We start from the raw sequence: 17,351 nt of genomic DNA on the forward strand, positions 1-17,351 counted from the left end.
TTTGCTGGTAAAAAAGTGGTCATAAGCCCACTTATATTCAGAGAGAGGGGCCATAGGGACTTCCCTGGTGGACCAGTGGTTAAGAATCCACCTTACAATCCAAGGAATGCAGGTTTAGTCCCTGATTGGAGAACTAAAAATCCCACGTCTTGCAGGACAGCTAAGCCCACAGGCCACAACTAGAGAAGAGCCTGTTCACAGCAAGGAAGAGCCAGTGCAGCCAAAACAAAGTGAGCAGACATAGACCCACCCCTTAATGAGTGAAATGGTAAAGAACCTTCGGCCATGTTTTAAAACCACCACTAGTACGCAGCTCAAATGTCACTCTATCAGAGAGGCTATCCCCTCCCACCTTTTCTAAAATTGCATCTCCTAGGCACTCAATCTTGTGAACTTATTCTACAGCTCTCCTCACAATTTGTAATTATCTCTTCATTAGTTTGTGGTTTGTTTTCTTTTTCTTGTTAGTCTCACTTCCAGACTGTGGACTCCATAAGGACAGGAATCCTGCTTCTCTGGCTCACCCCTGTATTCCCATGACCCAGAACAGGGTCTGACACATGGCAAGTTTTCAATAAAGAGTTGCTGAGAAAACAAAATAACATATGTCGATAAATATTTTCACAAAACTGAATAAACTCTTATCCTTTCATCATCTCAAACATGCTTGAACAAAGCATGAACACGCTTGAACAAACACACTCCCCCAAAGCCTGGAGCTCACTATTTCATGCGAACCCTTCCTTCTTTTGGAGAAGGCAATGGCACCCCACTCCAGTACTCTTGTCTGGAAAATCCCATGGACGGAGGAGCCTGGTAGGCTGCAGTCCATGGGGCCGCTAAGAGTCGGACACAACTGAGTAACTTCACTTTGACTTCTCACTTTCATGCATTGGAGAAGGAAATGGCAACCCACTCCAGTATTCTTGCCTAGAGAATCCCAGGGATGGGGGAGCCTGGTGGGCTGCCATCTATGGGGTTGCACAGGGTTGGACACGACTGAAGCAACTTAGCAGCAGCAGCAGCAGCAGCTACCTTCTTTGAACCACTCTGGGTATTAGAAAAAAATTGTTAAAAATTAGTTCTTTTCCCCAACCTATAGATGAATGAGGCTTGTTCAGAAATCAAAGGGAATGGGCATTTTTTGAGCCCAACCTAAGTGTCAGCACTATGCGAAGTGCTTTCCACTCATTATCTTCTTTGATTCTCTCAATAACCCATAAAGCATCCACTTTACAGATGAGGAAAGCCGAAGTGCAGAGAGATGAGGTGACTTACCAATGTCACATGGTCTACAGAACTGAATTTTGAGAATTACAATATAGAACTGGACTTTAAGTCCAGGTTTTTGAATTAGGGAATGCCCTAATTCATCCTCTTAACTTTGTCTTAAAGAGAAATAAATATCAATCGTCCTTGTTAAAAAGTGTAGTAGAAATAAAGGCGGACAGAAAAATTGATTTGTTTGTGAAAGCCTCATGCATTGCCTTCCTTGCTAACCAAGGCATCTCATTGACAGAGATGGGGAAATCAAATATAGTCGCCAAGTCTCTCTATTTCTTGCCCTTAAACCATGAACAAGTAGAAAGCTGTCTGTAAAACAGAACAAAAGGGTCATTTCTATTCAATATTGTACTGGAGGTTCTACTCAGGGCAATTAGGCAAGAACATAAAAGAAAAAGCATAGGGACTTCCCTGGTGGTCCAGTGGTTAAGAATCCACCTTCCAATGCAGGGGGCATGGGTTCCATCCCTGGTCGGGGAAATAAGTCTCACGTGCCACGGAGGCAACTAAGTCTTGAGTGCCACGACTACTAAAACCACATGCTCTGGAGCTCTTTAAAGCCTGCATATTGGAAAAGAAGTAAAACCAATCTTTATGTGCAGATAGCATGATCTTATATATAGAAAACAGTAAAAAAAAAAAAAAACCATACACAAGACTATTAGAAGTAATGAGCAAATTCAGTAAAGTTGTGGACACAAGATTAATATACAAAGTCTATTGTATTTCTATACATGAGCAATGAAAAACTGAAAAATGAAATTAAGAAAACAATTCCATTTACAATAGCACCCCCCAAAAAAAATACTTAGCAACAAATTTAACCAAAGAAATGTAAGGTTTGTACCCTGAAAATTACAAAACATTGTTGAAAGAAATTAAAGACCTAAATAAATGGGAAGATAGCCTGTGTTCATGGATTGAAATATTCAATACTGTTAAGACGGCACTACTCCTCAGATTGATTTACAGATTAAATGCAATCCCTATGAAAAGTCAACTGCCTTTTTTTGTGTGCACGTCTGCAAATGGACAAGTTGATCCTAAAATCCATATGGAAATGCAAGAGGCTCAGAATAGCTGAAACAATCTTGAAAAAGAAGAACAAAGTTGAAGGACTTAGATGGGGTGCGAGTCTTAAGTAGTGGTTTCAAGAAGACTCAGGGACTTCCACTTGCTCTCTTGGAAATCTGTTTGGAAAAGGCTCCCTGAAAACATGGCCAGGCTAGGTTGCTGTATAATGAGAGGCCACACAGAGCAGAGACAAGTCAGCTGACTTCTCCCCACCAGGCCCCAGACAGTGAGAGAGATCACCAACATTAGCAAAGCCACCCTGCTGGACTATAGTTGACCAGACCTGTAAGTGAGCTCCATCAAGCCCAGCCCAGATCTGCAGAGCCCGTAAGTCAATTCATAGTCTCATGAGCAAAAAAAATGTTTATCTTAGAAAAAAATAGGAAGACTTTTACTTTCTGATTTCAAAACTTATTACAAAGCTACAATCAAGACAGTGTTACAATAGTATAACAATAGACATAAGATTTATGGAATGGAATTAACAGTTCAGAAATAAACCCTTACAGGCAATCAATTAATTTTGACAACGATGCTAGACGACTCATTGGGAGAAAGAATAATCTTCAACAAATGGTGCTGGACAACTTGGTATCCACATGCAAAGGAATGAATCTGAATCTCCACCTCGCATCCTATACATAAGTTAACTCAAAATAGATCAAAGAACTCTAAGAGCTAAAATTATAAAACTCTTAACAAGTTAGAAATAAGACTCCATAACCTTGAATTAGGTTTCTTAGATACGATGACAAAGAAGCACAAGCAATGAAAGGAAAATTGGACTTTTAAATTAAAACCTTTCGAGTTTCAAAGGACACCATAAAGAAAGTGAAATGGGGAATTCCCTGGCGGTCCAGTGGTTAGGCCTCCATGCTTTCACTACCCAGGGCCTGAATTCAATCCCTGGTAGGGTAACTAAAATCCCTCAAGTTGGATCACATGGGGGAAAAAAAAAAAAAAGTGAAATGACATCCTACAATATGGAAGAAAAGTTTTACAAGTCATATATTTGATAAGGGATGAACTTTGGAAACACTATGCTAAGTGAAAGAAACTAGCTATAAAAGACCACATGTTGTATGATTCCATTTATATGAAATAGTCAGAATAAGCAAATCCATAAGGGCAGAAATAAATGAATGGTTTCCAGGGACTGAGGGGAGGAACTGCTAGAGCATTTTGTTGGGGTGATGAACGTGTTCTGAAATTAGATGGTAGGGATGATGGCACAACTTTGAGAATACACTAAAAACCACTGGATTTTACACTTCAAAATGGTGAATTTTATACTATATGAACTATACCTCAATTTTTTTAATGCAGAAGACCAAGTCTGCTGATGGAGTAGGAGCAGGTGGGCAGAAATTCTGTGGAGATACCAGGCAGTGTCTCTTGGCCAGCTAGCCTAGTTCAGTAACATGCAATGCAGGTCTCCATCCTCAGATAGAGTGGTTATACTTCAGCTCCCTCTGAAGAATTTTGTTTGAACAAGCGGTCCCCAACTCAAGAAGAGTGAAAGCCCTTAGCCCAATTAATCTACTGTGAAGAAGTTCCTCCTCAACTTCTAAGCCCTAGACTTGTGGAAAGATTGAATGAGGAGAGGCTGGGAAGCCAAAACCCCACCGGAGACCAGCAGCCCAGACCAGGCCTGGAGCGTCACGAGCAGCACGGGTGGCTGGAGCCCTGCCACCTGGCACAGCGTCCACCAGCAAGGCTCCCTCTAGCAGCATCTGGTCTCGGGGGGGGAGCACTGATACATTCGAGAAGTCCACTGCCATTCATAAACCTTGACTGAGCAAGTTCTGGCTCTCACTCTCAGACAGGTTTGCCAAGTGCCCGTCCTCAGACGGCTCAGACATAGGATGTGTAAACACGCTCAGTCGCTGATGGCTCTGCTCCCCTCTCTAGGATGGAGCTGAGATCATAAGCTCACTGTCTCTCAGGGGACAGCAAGATAGCAGCCGGGGAGCAGGTTTTAGCTGTGGGAAAGGAGGGCAAGGAGGAGAATTGGTTACTATTGGGCACTCATTCTGTTCCAGACACCCAGGAACATGCACATCTATGGTTTAACTTCTTCCTCACAACATCCTTCAGCAGTAGGTGAAGGGGCTTGTCCCAGGTTCTTAGAGCTAGTATGCTGTGGAACTAGAATGTGAACCCAGATTGGAAAGTCTGCTTTCTGGAGAAGCTGGGAATTCACCCAGAGCTTTCCACCTAAGCCCCTCTGCTGGACCATTTCTAGCTCCCACAGTTTACACACTACTTATTCATTCATTTATTTATTTTATACATTTCCCCAAATAGGCATTTGGTGCCAAGTAACATGTTAGGTGGAGAAGGCAATGGCACCCCACTCCAGTACTCTTGCCTGGAAAATCCCATGGACAGAGGGGCCTGGTAGGCTGTAGTCCATGGGGTGGCAAAGAGTCAGACATGACTGAGTGACTTCATTTTCACTTTCATGCCTTGGAGAAGGAAATGGCAGCCCACTCCAGTGTTCTTGCCTGGAGAATCCCAGGGATGGTGGAGCCTGGTGGGCTGCCGTCTATACAGTCGCACAGGGTTGGACATGACTGAAGCGACTTAGCAGCAGCAGCAACATGTTAGGTGATGGCTCAGACAGTAAAGAATCTGCGTGTAATGTAGGAGACCTGGGTTCGATCTCTGGGTTGGGAAACTCCCCTAGAGAATGGAACAGCTACCCACTCTAGTATTCTGGCCTGGAGAATTTCATGGACAGAGGAGCCTAGCAGGCTACAGTCCATGGGGTCACAAAGAGTCAGATACAACTGAGCAACTTTCACAACAACAACACAACAACATGTTAGGCAAGAGAAACACAAACCCAAATAGCCAAATAAGGCATAAGTCCTGCTCTCAAGGATTTATAATGTAATGGGAACCAGTCTTGAATTGAGACATAAGACCAAGAGCTGAGCTAATTATACTACCAAGGGAAACCCTGTGGTAGCAGTCTGATAAGATGGTAAGTGGTTTTAACACGAGAATGAGAAGTCAAGCTTTGGTGACATGCGGGGGGTTGGGGGGGGCAGGGAGGGAGAGGGGGGGTGTGGATAAGTGGGGACGTGGCAAATAGATTGTCAATTCTATACTCATCCCCCACCCTGTCCTGTAAATGTGTGTGGTGTGGGAGAATGAGCAGGCACCATCAGAAAGAGCTGAGGGGGAAGTGGTATTCTGGGGCACAGCTTCTCAGCCACAGCAGGAAGTGGAAGGAGAGCTTGTCAAACATACTGAGGTTTAGGGGAGTTTATTGACTATAGAACTCTGGTTTGGGGGGTTCCATCAGAAGGGTCTTCAGAAAGGGGGCAGTAGTTGCCTGAAAGGGAGTGACTTTGGGAAGAATGTAGATCCTCACAGCAGTCAAGAATGACAGGAGTGAGAGACTGAGGGACCCAGGCACTGTGGTCCAGACTATGGCCCAAGTACATGTCATACTCTGAGGTTTCTGAGGCTATTTAAAGTACAGGAAACAAGCTATGTTCTCTGCTCAGCATACGAAATAGAATATGGGGGGAAATTTGTTAGGAAGTGAGAGGGGGAAAGTCAGTCTCAAACCAGGCTGGAAGCTACCAGCACTGTGTGAAAGGGAAGAATTTAGCCTGGAGTGGAGAAGGGAGGTGGCTATTAGATTTAACTCAAAACTTGACCTTTAGTCGGTTTTCCTTATCCTCTTAACTGTCTACTACTCTGTTCATTTAGTGAGTACTTATTCCCCTTCAAACTTTCTGACCCCTATCATAGTTTTCAGTTAATACCTGGCTTAACAGAGAAGCAGCATGGTGCTATGGAAAGAACTTGGAGTATGGTATCAACAGACTAGCGTCTAGTGACTTTATTTATTTATTTATTTTCTTTCTTTCTTTCTTTCTTTCTTTTTAATTTTAAATCCTTAATTCTTACATGCGTTCCCAAACATGAACCCCCCTCCCACCTCCCTCCCCATAACATCTCTCTGGGTCATCCCCATGCACCAGCCCCAAGCATGCTGTATCCTGCGTCAGACATAGACTTGCGATTCAATTCTTACATGATAGTATACATGTTAGAATGCCATTCTCCCAAATCATCCCACCCTCTCCCTCTCCCTCTGAGTCCAAAAGTCCGTTATACACATCTGTGTCTTTTTTCCTGTCTTGCATACAGGGTCGTAGTGACTTGATTTAAAGTCTCAGTTCTATAGCCAACCGGGGATGGAATCAGCCAGCACCAGAACTCAGGATTTAGAACTCCAATTTTTCCATGCTTCTCAGCTGTATCATGTATTGTAGAGCCTGACTTTCTTAGCTTCCCTGAGGTACAGTTTCCCCATCTGTACAAATACTTTCCTTAATAATACCTACTTTACATGTGGTTGAGAAGACTAAATGACACGTAAACCCCGTAACACAGTGCCTGGCCATGGTGTGCCCTGACTATCTGTTTAAATCATTTTTATCATACAAAAATTTCTTGGCTCTATGGCTGCACATTGTAGATGCTCAAATGACTATCTCACTACACATGTTATGGGATGGATTGTGCCCCCAAAGAATCCGCACACCATTAAAATCCTAAGTCCCATTATTTCAGAATTTACTGTATTTGGAGAGAGGGTCTTTAGAGAGAGAAGTAGTTAAAGTATAATGAAATCTGTAAGGTGTGCCTTAATCCAGTGTGACTGACGTCCTTACAAGAAGAGGACATTTGGACATAGACTGTATACAGAGCAAAAACCATGAGAAAGCACAGGGAGAAGACATCATCTATATGCAAAAGGGCTAGCTCTCAGAAGAAACCAATGGATCTTGGACGTTTAGCCTCTATAACTGTAATAAAATTACTTTTGGTTGTTTAAAACACTCAGTCTTTGATACTTTGTAATGGCAGCTCTAGCAAAGGAGTACAAGATATACACATTGTACCTTTTTAACTGGTAGTGGGAGAGCTGCCTTATTCACAAAGAGTCGGACAGGACTGAGCGACCGAACTGAACTGAACTGAGAAACTGCTTTTTTCCTATGTTCTCCAACTCAAAGTCCAGCTGAAAGTTCCAGGGATGCGGGGTCTACTGGGCTGACCATGGAGCTGGGAATTGCTCCTTTGACTCTTGGCTGCTACCGTGAAGTCATCCAAGCAAGCAAAAGTTTTCTCTCTGAAGTGACTGGTGACTTGCTGAGCAGAGGGCATAGTCAACGAGAGAATGCATCATTATCATAGTCCATTCCGGTGGTACTTTCGGCTACAAGGGTCGGGAAGGGCACCTAGAAGTACACTCTTGGACGAAGATATGGAAGGGAAATGCTGCGTCCGTGTGACCCCGGTGTTCTCAGTCCCAGGACAGAGGAGAAAGAGGAGACAGAAGTGGTCCGAGGTGGGAGGAAGGAGGAGAGGTGTCCGACGTGAATCTCAAGGCACTTTCCACCGACGGAAGTGCAGAGCTGTGTCCTGATCAGCGGAGTCTGGAATGGCGACCTTTCTCCGGCCACCGGGTGTTGGGAGAGTCTGGGTGGATAGTGCGTAGGCACCCCCGGAACCCCGCGGGAGAAGGCCGCCCGGGGCCACAAGGCTGTGCGGGCGGGCGCGCGCGCCCCCGACAAGTCCTCGGGGCTCTGCCCTCCTCGGGCGCGCGCCCGCGCCCTCCCCACCCCGCCCCTGCCCCACGCCGGGCTGGGTGGACCCGGCTTCCCGGGCCGCGCACGCCCCCTCCGCGAGCCGGGACCCCGGGCGGCGCGCGCCCCGCGCCCCGTGCCCCCTCCCCGCCCGGCGGGCGCGCGCGCTGGCTCCCGCTCCCGCTCCCGCTGGCAGCCGCGGCTGCGGCGGGGATTGTTTTTGTTGTCGCTGAGGCCGGAAGAGCCTCGGGAGCCGGGTCCCTGTCCCCGGCCCGGGCGCCGCCGCCGCCCCTTGCCCAGTGCCCGCGTCTTCGCGGCGCACCCCGAGCGCCAATATTCCGGAGATCAAGCGTTACGCGGCGGCGGCGGCGGCGGCGGGGCCCGGAGCGGGAGGCGCCGGGGACCGGGGCGAGGCGGCCCCCGCCGCCGCCATGGAAGCGCTGGGACCGGGTGAGGAGCGCGCTCGAGCCGGGACCCGGACCGGACCCCGGGAAGCCCGGGTGGGCGGGAGGGCTGGCGGCTCCCGGTGGCCTGGATCGGCTCGTGCGTACCTGGGTTGGGCCGTCAGGCCTGGGGGAACGGGGCCGTGCCTCACTGCACGAGGCGGAGGGAGCTGACCCCGGCCTCGGGAGGCGGGCGGCGGGGGGACGGGTTCCGCGCCCCAGCCTGGAAAGATGAGCCAGTTCTCTAGGTCTAAGGAGGGGGAGGCCCGGGAAGGTGACCCACGTCCCTAGGTAGAGGGGAGAGCTGACCCAACCTCAGGGAGGTGGTTTGTGCTCCAGGGTGGAGGCGAGGCTAGACTGGGTCACAGAAGAACGACTGTGCCAGGTACGCAGCGGGGGCCTGGCCCGGACCGGACCGGGAAGGACTCCACCACCAGGGATATTTTGGCTTGGGGCCGCACCCCTATTTTTCTTTGCGCTGGCAGACAGTCCAGAGCCGTCAGATAAGGAAGAAGAACTTCCCCTAAACACTTCTCCTTTGCCCTGAAGGCAAGGGGCAAAGTGCCCACCCTTTCTCAAAGGCCCTGAAGTCTCGAGGAATATGTTCCTATGCCTGTGTCTACCTGTCATTCTCCGCTGCAGACCCGCAGTGGTCTGTCCTAGCGCCTCCGTGACAGGCGAGTTACCCACCGGCGACTCCAGCTCAAGCTTTAATGCCCTGAGTATCTTCTAATTGGGTTAGAAGTAGTTGTGAGGATCAAATGAAGGAGAAAGTGCTTTGGAAACTGTAATTCCTCATCGTTATGAATGGCCTCTGGTTATCTCCCCAACTTTGCCCAAACTAGAACCATTCCAGGTTGTAACAAATGCCCTGCAGGTTGAAATCTGGCGCTCCCACTTGGAATCCCGTTTCTAATGTAGGTCAGGGTTTAGGGGGTCTGTGTTAGAATTAACTTTAATATTATGCCTTATCTACATAGTTGACTTAGTTGTAGAGCATTTCATTTTTTTAGTGCATAGAAAACTCAGTCTACCATTTGGGTTTGGAAACTTTGAAGGTGTGTTTACCTAAAACTTGTTTACATGGCTGAATGATCCAACTCCACCTTTATTTGCTACTTAGAGTATTTTTTAAAGGACTTCATAGTAAAATTTCATATGCCTCTTAAAAATAAATTGGTTTTGTCACATTAATATTATTTGATAAATCTCAGTGTGAGTATTATACTGGGTTACTTCAGCTACATCCCCCAGCTAAAAGCAGGATCTGGTCTTTAGGAATGTAACAGACTTCTGTTCAAATCCAATCTAGTAATTTAATAGTTGTATAACCTTGGGCAAATTATTTAATTCCTTTAAACTTTCATTTCCTCATCTATAAAATGAGGGTAGTAATAATTATGTCCTGCAAGATTGCTGTGAGAGTGAAATAAGGTAAAGTATGTGAGAAGTCTTGTTGTAGATAGTAATGCATTGAAAATACTCAACAAATGTTTCTTCCCTCCCTGTTAGTAGGTCATAATTGAATCAACTGTTGGCTTTATGAGCTGATATTGAAAGAGGCTTTGTAACTGTATACAAACTAAATTTCACAGAAAAGATCAATCTGGTGGTGTTAGGAACATCCCAGGGACTTTTTTTTTTTTTTTTTTTTTAGCTTTTGCGGGTTTGAGGGCTTATCAATTCACCCAGAATTATGGAAAATTAAGTCTCACTAACCACATTTACATGATACTACTGACAGAGCCAACACAGATCTTTTCTGTTGGTTGGAATGTTTTCTTGCCTGCTGTCTAGCAAACTCCATTTTTGGTGTCACAGTACCTTGGAAACCCAATAAATAACAAGAAGCTGCTTGTTGAGCATAGAATCAGAGCAAAGGGAGTTGCTAGTCTTGTGGGATATTTCATTCAGGCCAAGAACCTGGAGAAGCTTTCTTGCTTCTTTGTTGAAGCGCATAGATCTATTGCGCTGTTCCCTCCTCACTTGAACAATCACTGAGGCATGTTTAGTCTTGCTCTGCTCTGTCTCACTCAGTTTCAATTTCTAACAACAACTAGGAAGTTTTAGATTAGATTACCATTTATTTTGTTTATATTAATAGTAGGGCTTCCCTGGTGCCTCGGTGGTAAAGAATCTGCCTGCAATGCAGGAGACCCATGTTTGATCCCTGGGTTGGGAAGATCCCCTGGAGGATGAAATGGCAACCCACTCCAGTATTCTTTCCTGGAGAATCCCGTGGACAGAGGAGCCTGGCGGGCTACAGTCCATGGGGTCACAAAAGAGTCGGACATGATGAGTAACTAACATTGTCATATTAATAGTGCATGCGTGCTCACTTGATCCGACTCTGCAACACCATGGACTGTCCATGGAATTCTTGCGACAAAGATACCGAAATGGGTTGCCATTTCCTACTTCGGGGGATCTTCCCCACCCAGGGATTGAACCCAGTGTGCAGTTGAACCACATTTCTCACGTCTCCTGCATTGGCAGGTGGATTCTTTACCAATGTGCTAACATTTATTTTTTACAGTGCTCTACAGTTTGGAAAGTGCTTTCTTAGCTGTTAGTTCATTTGATCCTCTGTGAGGTAGGTAAGGAAGGTATTATCCCCATTTTACAGATGAGGTTCAGAGAGCATAAGTGACTATATCGAGGGCTCAGGGCTAAATGATGAGGATGAGTCTGAATCACCTGACTCCTAGTCTAATGCCCTCCTCTTCTGTTAAGCTGACTTCATCCAGTCTGCATTGAGTCATAGTTGTTACCTTTTTGGAAGATGTAATTCTCAGACTTTGTCACTGAGTTCCCGAGATGCTCCCAACAGGAGGACCTTTGCGAAATAACTGTAATGTTTATATACAAGTGTGATCATAATAGCTAACACGTATCGAGTGCTTACCATTATAAGGCACCGCGTTAAGCCTTTTGGGCTTCCCATGTGGTGCTCGGGGTAAAGAACCCATCTGCCAATGCAGGAGCCTAAAGAGATGTGGGTTCTTCGATGCTGGGTTGAAGATCCCCAGAGGAGGGCGTGGCAGCCCCCTCCAGTATTCTTGCCTGGAGAATCCCATGGACAGAGGAACCTGGCAGGCGACAGTCCATGCAGCATGGCACATCAAGCCTTTCATATATATCACCTCATGAGAGCCTCACAATAGCCGTAAGAGATAGGTGCTATTATTATCAAAACTCTTCCATTTTATAGATAAGGAAACTAATTGGCTAAGAAACTGGCCCTGGGTCATGCAGTTAGGGAGTGGTAAAACCAGGGTTGAAACCCAGGCAGTTTAGTTCCAGACTTTTATTTCTTCTGAAGTTGCTTGATAAATTCAAAGAAACCAGCTTTGGGGATGGAAAAGTTTAGAATATATTTTTCTAAATAAATCTTCTAAACTTATTGAAAGGAATGATCACTCACTTTCTAACTTTTCTCTCTTGCCATGGAAAAGAAACCCACTATTTGCTTTTCTCAGCTTCTTAATCCCTTTCCTTCGTTTACTCTGCCTTTGTCTCTTTAAAGAGCATCAAGTACTTCTGATAGGTATAGATGCCATGGGATTGTGAAATATACTGAAGCAGAAAAAGCCCTGAACTGAGAGTTAGGAGACCTAGATTCTAGTCGTGATTTAAAATCGAAGTCATATGTCCTTGGGCAACTCATTTGATCCAGATTTTTGTTTGCAAATGTCTATCATAAAGCTGGATTTGTGATACAGTGATTGCTCAAGTGTATCTTGGAATATGCAAGGCTGACTTATCTGTATGATTTAGTTGGGTGAATTCAGTATACCTGTCACCTGTGATGTTATTTATTATCTACTTCTTACATTGTTTATAAATGCCTTATCACACCCAGAATAGATCCCCTTGTTCACCAGAAATGGAACTCAACTCCAAGAAATATTTTTTAGTATAAATTATGTGCTTTTGTTTTAATGAAAAATGATCAATTCTTTAATTTTAGAAATGACTAGATTTCTGTTTAGTTTCTATCTGAAACTGCTACAGAGATTATTAGTACTGTTCAGTTCAGCATTTATTGAATTCCTACAATGTGCTCATCATTGAATTAGGTTTTAAGATAACTTTGAACTGGAAGTCTATTTCTTCTAAGAGTTTACAGTCTAGTGAAGGAAACAGTAATTTAACAAGTTGTTTCTAGATACTTGTCCTACGTGTTCCCTATGCAAAAGATCTTGGGGACACAGAAGATGCATACTCTAGCCTAGGAGAGTCTGGAAAAGCTTTTCAAGGAGGTTGCACTTGATCAGAGTTTTGAAGGACAAGTATAATTCAGGGGAAGAATGAACAATGAATTTAATACGCGAAAAGATTTTCAATATTTTAGGAATTAGTGTGTGGTGATCTGTCAACACAAATTTCATTGAAGTGTTTGCTCTGATTTTCCTAAGTGATATTGGACCAGAACAGCTTCTTACTTCAAAGTGTTCTCTCCTTGGTGAATTGTCTTTGTTCTTGGTGAAATACCATTGCAACAAGAGAACCTGTTGTGACTTTCCTTTGTAAATACAGCTCACTTTACTCAACACCTATTCATAGTAGAAAAAATGTTTATTTTTTGGACCAGTGTCTATTTGACAATATCATCAGAAAGGAATAAGGTGGTTTTCTGTAGACAGATATTTCCCAGACTGTTTCCTTAAACCCTAATTTACTCACTATTGATAGATGTTTGATTTCAAAAACAGAGAAAAAGTTAGTGTGTGTGTGCATGTGTGTGTGTTCTGAGGAAAAATAAGTCAGGTAAATGATGAGTTAAACAAGCTTATTTATTACATGACTTGTTAGAAAATTTAATGTGATAATATATATATTGGAGTTTTAAGAAGGGAAGAGAATATGCAGGGTTTTTTTTAGCTTATGGAAACCTTTCTGTTTTATAGAATATCTTGTAAACCATCAATAGGATAATTTGGAATCACTGCTCTATCTAGACCAGGGTTTCTCAGCCTCAGTACTATTCGATACTTTGGACTGAATACTTATATATTGTGGGGGGCTGTTGTGTGCACTGTCAATATCACCCCCCAATTTGTGACAACCAAGAAGGTCTCCATATAATTTGGCAAATGTTTACTGGGGGACAAAAGCTCCCCCAGGTTGAGAACTGCTGGTCTAGACTGTCAGTTCCTTGAAGGCAGGGGTTCTATCTTTTTCTTGAATCTAAAGTACAGCTTAGACATGGGATAAGTGAATAAATGTTTATTGAAGAAATAAACTAAATCTTATGGTCAGGAAATATCAGATTGTCCAGATTTTTAAAATATCAGGTTCTAAGGAAGAAAGTCTAGCCTCATTGGTATTGTTTCACTTTCTAAATTAGCAATTAAATTGATAAAGATAGCTGCTATTTAATCTTTGACAGCTGTACAAAACTGTAATAATCAAGCTAATTTGTGGAGGATTAATGGATCATCTCCAGCCTGAACTGATGATGGCCTCCAGAGTTTAGAGATGATTTTATTTTAAAATGCATACAATTTTGTAAGCCTGGCTGTAGATCTACGGATACTGATAAAAGGTTTTAGACAGTAGAGTGCATCTGAGAGTTCATGATATTGTATCTGCTGTTAACATTCCCCATATTCAAAATAACAGCAGCATGGAAAAAATATTAGAAATCTAGAGAATATTAGGCCAAAAAGCTTTTGACATAACTTTTTATATCGGAGTATGTTCAGCGAATGATAAGATCGCAATAACTGTAGCTGTATTTGTTTTGTTTTGGCTAGGCTGCACAGCTTGTGGGAATTTAGTTCCCTGACCAGGGACTGAACCTGGGTCCTTTGGCATTGACAGTGCAGAGTCCTAACCACTGGACTGCCAGGGAATTCCCAACTGTAGCTATCATCATTATCATCATGAAGGGAATATTATCCTTCACAAACAATAGCACATCAAATAATCTTTCAATCTCTCCAGGACCTCCAGCCAGCCTGTTTCAGCCCCCTCGTCGTCCTGGCCTTGGAACTGTCGGAAAACCAATTCGACTGTTAGCCAACCATTTTCAGGTTCAGATTCCCAAAATAGATGTATATCACTATGATGTGGATATTAAACCAGAAAAACGGCCTCGTAGAGTCAACAGGTAAGGAAAGGAATAGACTTCTATATGTATTTAAATACACATGGTTTATTTATTATGAATCATCTTGTTCTCTAAACTCTTTTAACATTGTAGGCTTTGTTTTTCTCTAAGATGGTGAGTTTCTTGATAGCAGATATGCTATCTCATACTTGGTTCTCCTTCAGAGATGCTAGCAGAGTACTGGCTACATCATCCTTCAGTCAGTAAATAATGAATGAAGAATGGTCCCTCTTTCACTGTCCAAAGGTAGCAGAAATTTAAAAGAAATAGATGAAACCCTTGAAATCTATGGAAAATAGAACTATCTGGAAATTCAAATTTTATTATTAATTGTTGGTATCGGACATGAGAAAAATGTCAGTGTAAAGACAGAAGAATCATCTTGGGGTATTGAAGAAATTAAACTCAGAGAGAAGCTCTGTTTAATTCTAGCATTATCCAAGAGGGGTCTACATAGGATGATTTAAGTATTGTGGTCTGTATAACGGAGAAGGCAATGGCACCCCACTCCAGTATTCTTGCCTGGAAAATCCCATGGATGGAGGAGCCTGGTAGGCTGCAGTCCATGGGGTCGCTAAGAGTCGGGCACGACTGGAATTTACCAAGGGTGAAGATATAGCCCTATAACAGATCTTCTTCTAGTGTGCTGAGATCACTCACTTTCCTTGTCTCTGTTTCTTCACTGATATTCAGTCATTAATATTATAGTTCTTGCCTTTTCAAGAATACTTTTACTGTCAAGTGAAATTTTTTTTGTGGCTCGATTTTTTTCTCATTGTAGATCAATTTTTTGGCTTTCTGGTATAGTTCAGTCTCATGTAAGCCTTTAATTGTTTGACTGTTGTATAATGAAACCCATGGTAATAGAAGTGATGGTAATGGCTAATATTGATGCATTCAACATATAGTGCTCATTGTGTGTCAGGCATTGTTCTGTGTTCTGGGAATATAACATGAAAAAACAGGCAAAAGTTCCTACCCTTGAGGAACTTATGCTATAATGGGGGAAGAGTCCAAAAATAAATGAATAAACAAAACATATTATTTGCTAGTTGATGATAACTTCTATGAAGAAAAATAAAACAAGGATGGAAGATACAGATTGAGGATGGACCATTGATTTTATGTGTGTGTGTGTATGTATAGATACATGCATATGGTATATATGTATATTGTAAATATGTATCTCTTAAGACGGTAAAGAATCTACCTGCAATGCGGGAGACCTGGGTTCAATACCTGGGTGAGGAAGATCCCCTGGAGGCAGGCATGGCAACCTACTCCAGTATTCTTGCCTGGAGAATCCCCATGGACAGAGTAGCCTGGCAGGGTACAGTCCATGGGGTCTCAAAGAGTTGGACATGACTGAGCGAGTAAGCATGTATATGTGTTGCACATATATTATGTAAGATGTGTGCATGCGTGCATGTGTGTATATATGTGTGTGCATATTATATATACATGTAATATACACATAATACGTGTATGTGTGTGTGTGTGTTATAATAGTGTAGTTAAGGAAAGTCTCACTGGAAAGTGACATTTGAGGAGAAACCTGGAAGAGGTGAAGGATAGCTCCTTGAAGAGAACCCCAGGCAGAGGTAGCAGCTTGCATGGTGTATTCAAGGAATAGCAGATAAAGCCTGTATTGTTGGAGTAAGTGAGGGGGAGAGTGATGGAGAAACTCCTAAGGGCCTTATCAAGCAGTCTTGTAGGTCGTCCTAGGACTTTAGTGCTTACTCGGATTAGATGGGTTTTGAGTAGACATTTGATATGACTAACTTAGATTTTGAATGGATCGTTCTGGCTGCTGTGTTGAAGATGAAGCCTGGCAGTTAAGGCTGAAAAGCCGAGAAATCAATTAGGAAGCTCTTGTAATGATTCAAGTGAAAAGGGATGGTGACTTGAACCTGGGTTGTAAAAGAGCTACTGATAAGAAGCGGTCAGAGTCTACAAATATTTTAAAGGTGGTGTCAGCAAGATCTGTTGATGGATTAAAGGTGAGGTATGAAAGAAATGAATCATGGCTGATTCCAGGGTTTTTGTCCTGAGCAGAGGGAAAGATGGAGTTACCATGTATCGAAATGGAGAAAACTGTGGGAGAGGCAACAGGGGTGGCAGGTCAGGAGAGCTGTAGTTTTTGAAATGCTATGATTGAGATGTCTGCTAGACATCCCAGTGGAGACCTCAGGCAGGAAGTTGAATACATGAGGTTGGGCTCAGGGGCCAGGTTATAGGCTGGAGACAGACATTTGAGAGTCATCAGTATATTGATTGTAAAACCATGAGACTGGGTGAGATCATGTAGGAAGTGAGTGTGGTTAAAGAAAGTGAGACTCCCAGATTGAGTCTTGAGGTAACAGTGCCTGCAAACTGGGGAGATGAGGAAGAATCAGCAAGGAGACTGGTGGCATGGAGAGAGGCCACTGGGATGAAAGAACACCAGGGCAGAGTGAGGAGGCAAGGGAAGAACCTATTTTAAGCTGAAAGAATTGATCATCTAATGTTCAAGGAGCATTGAATTTTGCAATGTGGGGCTCACTGGGGACCTTGATAAGAGTACTTTTGAAGGAGAAAAAGCCTCATGAGAGAAGATTGAAGAGAGAATGGAGAGGAGCAGTTAGAGACAACTTTGTTAAGAGATTGACGCAGTGGTAAGCAGAGAAATGGACTGCTCAGATGAGGAGGAAGGGTCAAATTTCAGTGTTTTTAAGATGAGAGAAATTATAGGTATTTTTATGCTTAAGAGAATAATTCAGTAGAGTGGAAAATTTTGATGATTCAAGAGAAATGAAGATTCCTGGAGTTATATCCTTGAGC

General features: G+C 43.5%; 1 protein-coding gene across 2 annotated transcripts in view; it reads left to right on the top strand.

Annotated features, from left to right (window-relative positions):
• Positions 1-8,137: 8,137 nt before the first annotated feature.
• Positions 8,138-17,351, top strand: part of AGO4 (argonaute RISC component 4) — a 38,504-nt gene continuing 29,290 nt past the window's right edge. The window contains exons 1-2 of one of the 2 annotated variants that reach the window (XM_069545904.1): positions 8,138-8,423; positions 14,366-14,531. In XM_069545904.1, coding sequence (XP_069402005.1) covers positions 8,405-8,423; positions 14,366-14,531 — 185 coding nt within the window. In that variant the 5' untranslated portion in view covers positions 8,138-8,404. Of the gene's footprint in view, positions 8,424-14,365; positions 14,532-17,351 lie in introns of those variants that run through there. The other variant, XM_069545992.1, reaches the window with a different exon arrangement.

This window comes from Ovis canadensis, chromosome 1, assembly GCF_042477335.2.
Source record: "Ovis canadensis isolate MfBH-ARS-UI-01 breed Bighorn chromosome 1, ARS-UI_OviCan_v2, whole genome shotgun sequence".
Classification (NCBI taxonomy): domain Eukaryota; kingdom Metazoa; phylum Chordata; class Mammalia; order Artiodactyla; family Bovidae; genus Ovis; species Ovis canadensis.